Source organism: Metarhizium robertsii, assembly GCF_000187425.2.
Source record: "Metarhizium robertsii ARSEF 23 chromosome Unknown MAA_Scf_5, whole genome shotgun sequence".
Classification (NCBI taxonomy): Eukaryota; Fungi; Ascomycota; class Sordariomycetes; order Hypocreales; family Clavicipitaceae; genus Metarhizium; species Metarhizium robertsii.
The window spans coordinates 2,543,176-2,557,267 of NW_011942193.1; the positions used below are offsets into that span (position 1 = coordinate 2,543,176).

Genomic DNA, 14,092 nt, shown 5'->3' on the forward strand with positions numbered 1-14,092 from the left:
CGTTGTTAATTATGTCCACGAAAGAGCCCGTGGCATACATTGTATGTTGGACATGATTGAAATACCAACAGTCGATATGGAGTATGCTGCCCGGCTATGCATCCGACACGTTTGCGTCGCCACCGAGAGCGAAGCTTGGAGCTGTACTTTTATGCGCGCAACAACATGGAGCGTGCGCCCCGGCATACACAGCATGCGAGATGAATACAGAAGTATGTATGTAGTTGCCGACGGGTAGCCTACATAAGTATATTGTACTGCAACGAGATGCACCATCAGACTTGCCTCTGGTTCATCACAAGTTAGTAATTGTCATGAACCGACCGCCTCGACCTTGTTTCTGGCACTCGGTGGATTTAGGTTCTTATGTAAGAATGTACGTACATATGTAGTCTTTGGGGGCGCGCATAACATCCAGTCCCCACCAAACTCACCTTTGGGTATCCCTCGACTAGAGAAGTGCAAAATTGTACCGGACACATCACCACTGGGAGTGGCAGCTAGGACTTGGGGAAAGACTTTTGGATCGTCCTGCGAAACGACGCATGGTTGCTAACATGGACGACCAGGCCCAAGGATGGCTTCTTCAAGCATCTTCAACAGCTCCATCCATCTGAGCAGACGCCCTCTGGAGCCATTTGTCCTCATGCCCCCCAACATGACGCTGGTACGTGCTCCGTACCACGTACCACGTCGGCGACCTTTGGCGGCTGCCGGAAACAGCGCCATCTCGGGAGGACTGCGGCCCAGTCAGCCAAAGGCTTGTCGTCCATCCCTGTCTTCCTGGCCTTGTTCGTTGCCATGCTTCAGACCCACGCCGGAGCTTCGCCTGCATATTCTTGGCGACAACCACGGGGCCCATTCTGGCGAATACTACTACGTACGGAGTACAACGGAGTGCTAAGCCTGGCGTCAGATCTCCATCCGAATCGCGGCTGCCTGTTCTTTCGTACGAGACGACTGGACAGTTCTACGTAGGTGGGAGGGCGCCGGCGCCCAGCCTCTGGGACGCGTGCCACTCTTGTGTTCTGTGTTCTGGCGACAAGGGGCCGCCAAGAGGCACGACTTTGACCAGCAAGCCAAGCATTTTCGAGTTTTTAGCATTTCCACAGGCAACAAGGCGAGGACCTAGAAGACATGTGGCTCTACTACCAGTATCGACTCCGTAGTATTCTCGCCTACGGAGTACCTATACGGACTATGTATTTCTCCGCGCATCCATCCGGTACAAGTCTGTGGAGTGGCACTTGCTTCTACACCACGGCTATTGCACAGACCGGCCAGCCAAACCTGGAAAGGCTGATGTCGGGTGAAGACTGATCTGTGAGCATTGTCTGTCGCCATCGCCGTGTCCGTTGTCTACCATGACAGTCTTCTTCAGCAAGGTCATTGGGAACACGCAGTACTCATGCTGGAATTCCTCGTCGCCTCGGCCGTCTCCACAAGATGTCCTCCCGAGATTATGAGCACCGCGAGACGAGCTTCATTACAGGGGCATGTCGTCTCGCACGTGTAGTCGCCGCTGGCGCCGTTTCCGATTCTGCTGGCTCGTCATCGATACTCTATTCTTGCCTGCGTTCGCCCCTGGCGCCGCCATGTCAAGCTTTTTGTACTGCGTGCTCCGTACCAGTTGCTATTAATTATGCCGGAACTGAAATGACACGCCACCACCAGCGAGATCCACGCCTCGAGCAGGGCCCTGCACCCCCTCTCTGGAAACCATGGTGGCAACCCCCGAAGGCCCTTTGGTAGGGCACTGATCATTTGTCTAACGTGGTGCAGAAGCGGCATCAAGAAGCTGGCTCTGGGGTGTCAATCACAACCAGAAAGGGCGTCTCCGTGGTCAGCACCAGAGGTAATAATAACACGCTCAGTCAGTATCCCTTTGCGTGTTCGAAGGTGCCGATTTCGTACCGAACAAGGATGTCGACCAATCAAAAACCTATACATACACACTGTCCTGTACGGAGTACTTGGAAGTTGGTCAAGTTCCATTGTTCAGCGCTCCCTGCTCCCTGCTACATGCAGGCACAGGATTGGTGACTGAGGGATCGGTTCGGGAGCCGCGACGGGCAAGCGGCGAGAAACATGTGCATTACTCGAGTATCTGGCCGATTTGTGCTTACTGGGCACGGCTGGGATAACGGAGCAGGGTGGCTGTATGGAGTAGGGAGTACTACAAAATACTGTTGGGCTGCGTCGGACATGATATTCCTCGGCATGCTTATGTACATAATTTACACACTTGCTGATGATATTATGGCGACCCCCAGTTGGCGGCCGACAACAGGTCCAAATGTAGCCATGGGGGCCGGAGGAGCGACATTGATACAGACGCAGGCGTTGCAATATTCACATTATACGCAGGATTTTCTAAGCCTTTTCGTGGCTGGTTCAGCCGCGACACGTGGAAGAAGCAGACGAAGGTGTTGCTGTTGTTGATGTTGGGAGCGAGTATCAAGAAGTTCCAAGTCCGGAGTCACCAAGAGACGCAAGCAAGGTACGGAATACTCTGTATGCAAACTATTCCTACCACCTACGGAGTATTTAGAGGTACTAGGTACGGCTGAACGTATCATGACCGGCCGTCTGGAGCGCACTACACGGGTCTGGTAGAGAAATAAGCTGCCTGCCATGGCATGCGCACGCGCACATGCATGCCAATGCCCAGCCAAGGCCACGAGGGATCAGGCGTCAGGTAACGCTAGCAGCTCGGTCCCAAGCCATCAATCTCTGGCCGATGGAGCGCGGAGCGTGGAGCGTGGAGCGTGGGGCACGCAGCACGCAGCACGCAACAGAAAGCACATGCACGCAGCAGCATTCAACTGCAGCTAGCACTGGCTCTAGCGCAGCGCGGCGCTGGGTCCGGCGTTGGATGGTCCGGTCTGGCACTCGTGGCGTGGCGCTCCCGCTAATCCACACCCATCCATCCTTGGATGCCCGCTCCCCGTGGTGCCCGTGTTGCCCGTGCCCCCCCTTCCAACCAGACCGTGGCAGGCGTCAAGCGTGGACGGGGAGAGGAGGACGAGTGCTGGTGCCGCGTCGCTCAAATGCCTGCACATGTGGCCATGTCCCCGGCGCCTTGGACCTGCAGTGGTACCCAGGCGCTGCTGTGGGCTGCTGTGGGCTGCCGTACGACATGTGCCCAGGTGGTGTAAGCGAGTAGTACTTGGTGCTTGGGGGGATTTGAAGTGTCAAGTAGTACTTGGCCGTCTTGACTCTTGAGCAGGGTCAACGGCGGTGCGACAGAACACAGCGCAAGCTGCAGAAGATTCGGGACTCCAGACTCCAACACTTCAATAGTCCGAGACCTCTAAGACGCCAGACTCGAAAACAGCCTGCCGGGCGCCCATCTACCGAGTATTGGCAATTTCAGCGGACCAGTTTGTTTGACCAGTGACGGTTGCCCACCAACCAAGTAAGTACGAAGTACCTAGAGGGGGTACGGAGCACACATCGAGGTAACTGTACATATGTACAGTACCTAGGTACATAGGCGTGCATACAAAAGCTGCCTGGCTAATTGGTCACTTGTAGCCTAGCCCGGCTAAGCCCTGCTTCAGGGATCTCACAAAAGGGTCCTAGTGCCTCGAAACTTCGATCGACCAGGCTCGATACCCAGTCGCTCTGCAGGTGCTGGCTACAATGTACTTTCTGCTTACCAGGTACCTCGCGCCAAATATATGCCGGGGTACGCCGCGCTCCGCAGCTGAGTACCTGGTATCTGGGTACCTACCCGGCTGGTACGTACCGAGATACACCAGCATGTACAGAGTGTACTTTACAGCAATTTGTGCCACGCTATACCCTCGTCCTCTTCCCGTCCACTGGCCCCCTGTGCGTCTAAGTACTCGGTACACCAGACGGCTACATGTATGTACCAGGAGGGCCACCAGACAGCAGCCAGATTAGGCCTGGCCCTTCTGCTCTCAAGCGAGTGCTGGCTGGGCCCATGGCCAGTAGTCAGTAGCCCGTGGCCCGTGGCCCGTGGCCCATAACCCACAACCCAGTGCCTAGGGCGTAGTGCCTCGTGCTAGTGCCCATTGCCCATATGCCCATTGCCCACCCCCAGTCTACACACTCCTCCACTTCGACTCTCCATTTGCCATTCTCGTCGACTCGACTTCCACTTTCTCACTTACGTCCCAATCCTTCACGCACTCTCTTTTTCTTCTCCTCTCCGTTTCTTCTGTTCCGCCTTGACCTTGACAGTATCTCGCTCATCAGGCACCCTCGTGCGCTCGTTTGATTTCCACGACCTCGCAACTACGATCGGAAACCCACCCTGGTGGGCGATGCACTGTTGTGTATCCCGATTCTGCCATTCAACTCCAAAAGTTGCTGCGAAGCTGAGGTTCCTTCGCACGTACACGTCTCCCGACAGCGCATACCCATCAACACTCACAAACGCCGAGCCAATACCTCTACATTCTAATTAAGGGTCCGGCTCTTCTCCGGACCTATCGCCTCGATACACACAGTCTGCCTGACCGACGGCTCAAGCGTTTCCTTTATGTATTACTCCTACCAGTGTTCCTTGCAGTCACACACCCCAGCTTGTGTCAATTCATCGCTCAGCGAACCTGTTGCACCCTCCGTTTCTGCCCACGGGTTATGAACATAATCGGAAGCATTAGTTGAAAGTGGCAGTTGCTCGACATATTTTGTGCTCAACACCGTCACTCGGCTGCATATCGACCTCGTCGCTCGCACCAGCTGTTTCGAATCATTCCACAGCCCTTTGAGCGCTTCTCTACGAGCGAGAGACAGGGACCCTTCTATTTTGTGAATTGGCCCAAGAAAAAAGTGAACAATAAGTGATTTGAAATCACCACAAGGCGTGCAAATCGACGTCATGTCAGCGATGGAAACGCAAAGTCATCAGCCCGTTGCGCCTCACAAAGCCGCCGGGCTGAACAATATCCTCAACAACGATGACCGGCCTTCGACCAACGGCCCTCCACTGCAGCTACGGGACTCTGGCTTCTATTCAACAGCCGAGGCTTCCAGCAAGCGTGAGTTGTTCCCACTGCAATGCTCATTAAACTTTTTTACTCTCTTGGCTTCGGTTTCGGTTTCGGTTCGGCAGAATCTATGCGTCACCAATCCCCTTCCTCTCTGGGTAGGCTAACACCCTTTGACTTTCCAGACACATCCGCCGCCTCCTTCAGCGTGAATGGCCTTAGTCCGGCAGGCTCTGGATACCAATCGTCGCTTGCAGACAAGACGCCTTCCCCGGTGGCCACCAACTTGGTACCCCAAGCGCTCGTCTCGCCTTCGGCAAGCAACATGAGTGTTGCCTCCATGGTTTCGCCCACATCGCCGACCAGTGACCGGAGGTTCGACCGACCGACCTCGATTGAATCACAAGGACAGAATGGGGCCACCCTCGGCGAGAATCTCGCAATCAGTGGCGGTCCCAGGCGCGAGAGTGTTGACAGCAGAATTAACCAGGGCATCAGTGACATGCGCCTCGGCTCTTCCCCTTACGCTAGTAATAACCAGTCCACGAGCTCCATTCAAAATACTCTTCACTCTCAACGAAATCCTCGCCCGGGCCTGGAATCATTGTCAGTACACAGAATTTCCAATGGCTACCAGCCAAGCGCCGACCGAAACCCTGGTGAGCCCAAAGTCATCAAGACGGCACCAGCGATTACTGGCCCTGCGACTAGTCACATTGCCCGAGCTGCTGAACCGACCAAAGGTCAAGCCTGGGCTTTCCCTGAAGAAGAGATCCAGCGCGTGGGACCACCTGCCCACTACGATGACTCTCGACGCAGCAGCATCACAGAGTCTATCGCTAGCAGCCAATTCACTACCGAGTCCCGATTGCCCCCGGGTCAGCGAAGATTAGAGGATGGAGCTGATTATGCTCGCATGTCGACCGCATCCAATGAATTTCCTCCCGTGCACCATCATACGATGCAACACAAGCAGCTGAGCGACCTCCAGGCAGAAGAAGGAAGCGGTCCTCCCGGATCCCAGCCTTATAGTCGGACTCCCGAGTTGAGAGTTAGTCACAAGCTGGCTGAGCGCAAGCGACGGACAGAAATGAAGGAACTCTTCGATCAATTGAGAGATCTGATGCCTCAAGAACGAGGATCAAAGGCATCAAAATGGGAAATCTTGACAAAGGGTACGCCGACCATCCTTTTAGTTGTGCCCTGCTGTAACTGATCTGACCTTTCAATTTAGCTATTGCCGAACACCAGCGTCTAAATGACTCAATTCGGGCTCTCCAAAACCACTGCGCCAACGCCTCAACAGAGAATGAGATGCTACACCGTGAGGTGCAAGCTTTGCGCATGGAAGCTGCTCAGTTACGAGGGGAGATTGGCTCTTCTGGAAACCCTCCCCAGCAGGCGCCACCTCCACCACCCTCACAGGGCTCACAGCCGCCGCCGCCAGCCTCGTACGGCAGCGACATTTACGCCAATACCAACAGAACCGAACTGCCACCTCTACGCTCCATCCACAACGGACCGGACTCCATGACTGGGGTCCAGTACGATGCGCCTCGAGTCAACGGCTACCGACAGGAAAGATACTAGCAAGCTCAAAACCTGATCCTTTGGCCGGAGAATCTACGCAATCATGCAATGACTAGGTCGATACAGAACGGCTTCCTCTGATAATTTCCTATGTTACCATCCACCTTTTTGCCATTGGGCAAATGACATGATTTCACGACAGGCGGGATGGATTCGGCCTATACAACATCCACCACTAGCCATCACCGGGCGACAAGCAGTAAATCCGGTGTGCTGCTTCATCATCGAACTTCTCCGTGACGTCTCAGAAGGTTTAGGCTTCGTCTTGTGTTATTAAATGCTTTGATTTTCGCACCTGTTGGCTGATGCGGAATTTTGTTTAGTTTGGCCTGGCGGGCACTTGTACAACTACTGCCGGTGGGTGACGGCCGACTTGGGCTGGTCGGAAGCTGGCGGGTTCTCTTTGTTCAGGGATTTTCTCGCTCCTTCCTTTTTTTTTTCTTCTTCTTTTTTTTTTTTTTTTGTACAGCTCTCGTATCTCTTGAAATTTCGGCTGCTGTTATTGTGCCGACATGAAACGACCAACATCTCCCAATTCACTGGGCAGCACCGGATTTGCATGCAACGTCGCTGCATACACAAAAGCTTCGCCGGGGTTGCTAACATGCACGAAAGGCGGGGCGAATCGTTCATTTGGCGAAAGAAGACATGCATGCGAACGTGCATAAGCGAGTTACACAATATCGGCGCTGCAGCCCCCCACGGAAATGGAATTGCTATGTTCGTTTTCAGAGTGTATGTGAGTGACGAGTTAAGACCTTGGGGGAAGGGGGGAGGACAGGTCTTGATATTTTCAGAGTCCAGGGGTGACTGTATATACCCAATTGCTAGAGGAAACTAGATTCGGGAGGGGACGAAGGCAGGGGCAAAAGGGCTAGTCTTAGAAAGCCCACGTTGCGGAGTGTTTTTGTTTTTGGATTTGGTCAAGGAACGAGGATTCGGATGAGGTCAAAAAATTCAGGAGCAGGCGTCGGTTGGGATGGCCCACTGGATGTGAGATAGTACGGGCCATATTAAAGGGTTAATTGACTGATTTGATACGTTGTCATGTGGTATGTGCACGTTGTGCTTTGCATTTTGCATTCAAATGTGGCTGATGGATTTGTTGTGGTGGTGAAGAGTGACGGCACAGCTCAAAATCCAGCTAATACCTTGTTCTTCTTGAGTGAGTATCTTGAGGAGGTAGAGGGCGGGATGCGGCGTTCTTGTACTCGGCATATGCAACATTTCCTTGTTTTCGATTGGATGCCTGTGTCAACGTTGAACGGGATTGCGGCAGCATCTGCCGGCGGCGTTTTGCCCAACGCGGGAGGGGCCCGGGGGGGGCGGGATCCTCGGCATGTTGACTCCGTGGCCGACAAGTATTCACTAGTACAATCGTAACCAGCAAAGACGTAATCAATCTTTATAGATAGATAGTAAGGCAGTTGATTACGCGGTGACCCGAGGTGTGGGCGGACGGCGGACTTGGGTGCGGAGTTTCGGCCCCGATTCGGACCCCGTCGCTCCCCGTGGTGGCCATGTGGCCGTGTGGCCGGGTGCCCTCGGTGCGGACTTTGTGGGTTCCCGTCTGCGGACTTTGGCTGGTGGCTGGCTGACTGGGAGCAGACGTCGCAGGCAGTCCCTGGGTCGGCATTGGCGAAGGTGGCTTTTCCCTCCCAACTTGCTGCTGACAATTGCTCATCAGTCGAGCCGACCGTTTGGAGGCGGCACGCACTAACAAGGTCTAGGCAGCACTGGGCAGTTTTACTTTTAGAGTTGGGAAGAAGTGTCCTCAAGACCGTCGGCATTGGAAACAGGTTTTTTTTTTTCTCCTTGGAGGGCATGGGAAGCTACCGCTTGCACCATTTTATCCTTCATCTTGGTCTCTTTGTCCCCATTGTCACTCTGGTCAAGTTGCGTGCAGATGGCGGCGAGTTGATGGCCGTTTGCTCAAGTCTGTTTGTAAGCTCGAGGGGAAATACAGTGCACCGCGCTTTCCCAGTTGGGATACTCGGCGTGATAGGTGGGACCACTGCCTTTGTTCACTCATCCCAACTCCAGGCCACTTCATCTTCATACTCATCTTCATCATCATGAACGGCACCAAACGGTCATGGCATGACATGGACGACGCTGCTGCTGCTGCTGCTGCCGCTGCCGCCGTCACCATGGACTCCTTTACGGCGACGTTTGGGAACCACGGTCAAGACCACAGCACCGTCACTATCACCACAGACGGCACACGACTCGACGACAATGCATCTGCTGCATCGCGCCAAAAGAGCTGCAATGCTTGCGTGAGAGGCAAGAGACGCTGCGACAAGCGCACGCCACAGTGCAGCCGCTGCTCTGCAAAGGGCCTGGATTGCATCTACCAGAAACTGCCCCCTGGAGCATCAACAGCCGAAACGTGCTCATCCGCCGGAGCCTCCGCGGCCAACCTCACCACTGAGTCCGCCGCTGAGTCCGCAAGGCCGCTGGGCACCGTCTCCTCTTCCTCTGCCGCCAGCACCGCCTCCTGCGTCTCAGATGTGCCCGAGTTTGATATGAGCTTCGACATGGACAGCTTGGGCACCGATACTAGTCCTGAGAGCCTTCAAGCCGATATTGGCGTGCCTCTCAGCAACTCGACCCATGGCTCTGGCGGACTTGACTTTTCTATTGTGGACTTGATGGCCCAGACTGCCGGGGGGGAACACGACTTCTGGAACCTGCACCCTTTTGCGGAGACTTCGACCGATAAGTTGCAAATTCCGCCTGTGCCTACCGGTCACTGTAACATGACACCGCCCTCCATGCTTCATCAGAACTTGCAACAGCTCCAGCCCATTCGTGACCTGTCTCTCATCAAGGACGCTGACGCTGCCTGCATGGAGGTTGATCCGTTGGCCGTCCATGACCCCAACACACGAATCGGTTACATAGTGAGCTTCTTGACAAGTATGCATAGCACTTTCACGCAGACGAGAGCCTTGCCCTTTATGCATCCGCGTCTGTGGGTCGGTCAACTACCCAAAGTTATCCTTGCTGCGTTTTCAGCCTCGTCGGCATATACCGCGTGTGGTCCCGCGAACAAGGGATGGACTGTTCGTCTACTGGTGGATGCGGGACGAGAGATTCATCGCGAGGGCGAGCGTGCCATCTCCAATGACGACAAGCTGTCGCGCGTACAAGCGTTGTTGATTCTGAACTCGATGAGAATCTTTGATGGTGATCTGGGATTGAGGGCCGCGGCGGAGAGAGAAGTTCCCGTCCTGATGTCGTGGCTCAAAGAGTTGAATAGCATCAGGGAGAATCTGGAGATGGAGGAGAGTCTTGGTGGAGTGAAAGCAGCTGTGCGAGAGAAGTCACCAAAGTCGTGGGAGGTATGTTTGTCTGATTAGACGCTGTGTCCATTACTATTCCTTGTCCCCTTTTACTGACCAGGTCTGTCAGAGCTGGGTATTTTTGGAGAGCTGCCGCCGCACATTGATAACCTCGTACGCCATTATATGCATTTCGTGCATGCTCAAATCGGAAACTCGTGAGTGTTTCCATATTATGCCAAATCGTCTCGCCTATTCAAAACGCTGACAGCTCCTCTAGCCAACGATGAAATGTGGCGTGACGATATTGGTTTCACTGCCTCGCGCCACCTCTGGGACGCGCCAAATTCAGTCGAGTTCTACCGTGCGTGGCGTGAAAAGCCGCAGTTTTCAATCCAGAACATGGTGTTTAAGGATTTCTGGATGTACGCTCGACCGGATGATTGTGATGATTTTACGAAGCTTATGCTTACAACGTGAGTATATGGTTCCACCTTGAACATTAGTTTGAGGCAATGTGTGGGCTAACGGTTTCTCAGGCAAGTCGGTCTTGATGCCATGGCGCATTTTATGAATGGGGATGCCGCCATACCAGTAAATCCGGGGCGGGCACCTTGAAGTGGTTAGCAGACAAAAATCATTACATATGTATTGCGAAGAGCACTCCGGGAAAAAACTAAAAACGGGATCACCAATCACAGGACCATCTTGACCGCAAAAAGGGCAGCCGGAAAATGTAGCAAGACAGTCGGGGCGTCGATAATTGTCGATTCGAGATCTCGGTGTTGCAATTAAATGTACACGACGTACGAATCATGAAGGCGGAACACCTGGACAGACATGGGGACAACGAATGATGTTGGGTACAGAACGGCGTAATTCAAAAAGGCCAGGCTATGTCTATGCCTAGACCATGTACAATATCATAATACGATACTCACCTAGGCTCACTCGCTCACGCAATACCTACGCCGTGTCATCAGATACCCTCCAGACCAACCTCTCACCGCTAACGCTCCTATTGCGCAACTCATCCAACGCCTTCTGCGCCCTTTCCACCATGTTCTTGCCCTCAATCTCCCTGTATCTATTTGGCTGAACGACGCCCTGCGCAAGCAGCGTCGGTACAATCTCCGGCTGGAGATGCTCCTTGAAGAATTCATTCTATTCTGCCGAGTCAGCAAAAATAGCACGATACCGAAGTATCTCTCCTCGAAAAGACGGACAAAGAGAAAGAAAAGGGAAAACACCAACGAACCTCAAGATAGAAATGCGTCCTCACCCCCCTGACCTCAACGCCCCCCTCCCACCCGCCAACGTTGGCAACGTCCATCTCATACACGGGCTCCTCTGAAACACTCGCATCCCTCACAATGACGGGAAGCATGACCGCAACACGATCGCCACGCCTCGCAATCCTCTTCAGCGGTGCCAGGCTTCCCTCCAAGCTGCCTATACAATCTAGGATGAATGGCGTCCTGCCTTCAGCCAAGATCTCGTCCACCACCGCCGCCACCCCGCGCCTATAATCAAAACACTTCCGTGCCCCCAGGCCTTCCAGGTGGGCGTGGTGTGATGCGCCGCTCACGGCCAGGACGTTCGCGTACCCCCAGTGGCGGAGCACCTGCACGGCGTACAAGCCCACGCTGCTGCTGGCACCCCAGACCAGCACCGCTTCGCCGCGTTGCGGCTGTTGTTCAGCGGGCCAGGGAAGCGCGAGCCCCAGGTCCCGCGTGAGGCTGTGGAAGACGGTGCAGAGATTGACATTGACTGTGGCCGCCTGCTGCTCCGAGATGCCGACGGGGATCTTGGACGCCAGGTATGCCGCGCAGGTGATGTATTCCTGGTGGTTGGCTTCTTTGCCGCCGTGGAAGGCGAAGACGGAGACTTTGTCACCGACCTGGATGGCGTGGACGTCTGCGCCCACGGCGACGACGGTGCCGGATGCGCCGCCCGACCCGGACTGACTGGGATATGTGGTGATGAGGAGACCGCCGTCCGCGCGATGCAGGTCCAGTGGTGTTGAGGCCGTGTAGGATACCCTGAGGGTGATTTCAGATGGCGACGGCGCGTGTACGGGTACCGTGATTTGGATGAGTGGGCTGCGGGGGGAGGCGATTGCTACTGCTTTTTGGGTGGTGGGAAGCATGTTGGTGATGATGATGTGCGTTTGCAAATAGGCAATGGGTATTGCAAGTCAGACGGGGTGGATTGTGTGATTGGCTTTTCTGAACAGAACGATGAGACTATGAGATGCCGACGACCACTCTGGTCTTGATATACTTGCCACTTGTTGATTCATCTTTATTCCTCCATTGTGATAATTTGTAAGCTCAGCCCTGTAAGGCGGCCGTGGAGTCGGATCCTGCCAATGGCCGCACTGCTGACGGCGTCGGATAGGCCGGGCCTCTTCATGATGAACATGGTTAGTTATTTATAATGACAATATTTCCCGTGCCTTGTTAGTCACATACGCTATTCACCAATGCTTTTTCAGACTCCCTGCCGACGAACCAATTAGCCACTGCCCCCCCGTTCACAAGTGTACTCACGGCTTCGCTTCGCATTGGTCACCAGCAGTATCTCGGATCTGTCATTGCGGTACCAGACGGGATCCATCCCGGTACTATACACCTGTAAGTGGCAAAGAAGGCCTGTCACACCTATTAGTAGCATAAATTTTATAAATGGAAGCCTTAATTAGCAAACGAGCGGGTATGAACATACCGTCTCGACCGTGTCAAATACTCTACCGCCAACAAACGTCGTGGCTATTCCATAATATGCAGCCTTTTGTTATCTAGCAGAGACCTCTGATAATAACACCAGTGGAAGAATGGTAGTAAACTAAGGTTAGAATAATTGATAAAAATTTCTTTTAGGTATCTCCTTAACTATAAATAATAATACAGCATGATACAATCATCGTGCAAGCATTGCATCTGGAAACACCGTGTTTGGCCGTACCAAGCCAGAAAAAAAAATACCACGTAATATACTATATGAATAAAATATTCTACAAGGTAGGGATAGTAATTGCAGAGAGGAGAAAAGGTCATTATGCAGAGAGCAAACCAAGTACTATCTACTCTGGTAGGTAATCAAGGTAATCAACCGACTAATTGGTACCATGTGGTTTGTATATAGTATAGAATAATTCCCGCATTGATAACAATAGCCCTCGTAGCACAGTGGTAGTGCGCGTCACTCGTAATGACGAGGTCGTCTGTTCGATCCAGGCCGCGGGCAACACTTCGATTATCCGAATGCTTTTTTTTTGCTTGTTAGCCCGTTTGTTGTATCGCAGAATATATTTTTGAGCCACCAAGAATAGTAATGATGCTCATTGATGCTAGAAAATCATACTCTAGTTGTTGAACTGGCCGCTTGTCGTCTGCTACCCGGTCAACTCTTTGGGCAAAGCTAGCCCTTCCCTTTTCTTCACATTACCCCCAGTGCCTCCTTATGCCGGAAAATACAGGTCGGGGTTCTCATAGATGCTGCTGAATGGATCAAATGCGCTATTAGATAAAAAAGATTTCCACTTTCGCGACAGCTTCAATTGGTCTACCCAGGTATTTTCGTCTCGAGGAGTCCAATTTGTACATACCGGAGAGCATTGCTTGCACTTGGGACGCCGTAGAACATACTGGGAGCTTGCCTGTTGTCCAAGGCTGGTTAATGTCTTTCCATGTCTCTTTACGACATTTCCGACAACACCGGGTTATCTCGTTGGTGACGGGCCGAATATTGGTTTATTACCAGTATAGCACCATCGCCCCACATCGACGCTGAGGAAGCCGCTGGAACACAACTGGAGTATTTCCACCACCCCTGGGTACATTTATTATTAATGCGGCCGTCTCGTCTTTCTCAATGTGTATCACAACTTACGGTATAGAAACATGTCTACCACAACGACTATTAACTGAATGATACTGCATTTAGCCATTTACTCTTCTATTGGTAATTTTTAAGCTTTTCTTCTTCCCATCATGGCGAGAGCCAAACCACGTCAAAGCGTTTAGAATGCGTATTTCCGTCCCCCACGTCACTCAGCGTTGCAACTGGCCACCACAGCCAAGCTGGATGAGAGAAATAAGTAGCCAGTTTGACGCATGCATCGGCAACACTGCGCGCGCTCTTTACAAATGACGTCTTCAGATGCAGTAGCAACAGAAACGGCCCATTTTGCGTGTCGATGCATGACATCTTGGGTTCCCTTTTAAGCCTAAACTACATGACGAAATC

At 53.0% G+C, this 14,092-nt stretch overlaps 3 protein-coding genes across 3 annotated transcripts; 2 read left to right on the forward strand and 1 right to left on the reverse strand.

Moving 5' to 3' along the window:
- Positions 1 to 4,855: 4,855 nt before the first annotated feature.
- MAA_03901 (Helix-loop-helix DNA-binding domain protein) lies at positions 4,856 to 6,554 on the forward strand (the record flags this gene model as incomplete). Its single annotated transcript, XM_007821899.1, has 3 exons — positions 4,856 to 5,015; positions 5,150 to 6,139; positions 6,199 to 6,554. The coding sequence occupies 3 exons, from the start codon at positions 4,856 to 4,858 to the stop codon at positions 6,552 to 6,554; spliced, it is 1,506 nt and encodes a 501-aa protein (XP_007820090.1).
- Positions 6,555 to 8,629: 2,075 nt separating this feature from the next.
- Positions 8,630 to 10,459, forward strand: MAA_03900 (C6 zinc finger domain protein; the record flags this gene model as incomplete). The annotated part of the gene is made up of 4 exons (XM_007821898.2): positions 8,630 to 9,901; positions 9,963 to 10,059; positions 10,113 to 10,317; positions 10,381 to 10,459. The coding sequence occupies 4 exons, from the start codon at positions 8,630 to 8,632 to the stop codon at positions 10,457 to 10,459; spliced, it is 1,653 nt and encodes a 550-aa protein (XP_007820089.2).
- A 348-nt stretch (positions 10,460 to 10,807) lies between these two features.
- Positions 10,808 to 11,990, reverse strand: MAA_03899 (zinc-binding dehydrogenase; the record flags this gene model as incomplete). The annotated part of the gene is made up of 2 exons (XM_007821897.1): positions 10,808 to 11,005; positions 11,100 to 11,990. The coding sequence occupies 2 exons, from the start codon at positions 11,988 to 11,990 to the stop codon at positions 10,808 to 10,810; spliced, it is 1,089 nt and encodes a 362-aa protein (XP_007820088.1).
- Positions 11,991 to 14,092: the final 2,102 nt, after the last annotated feature.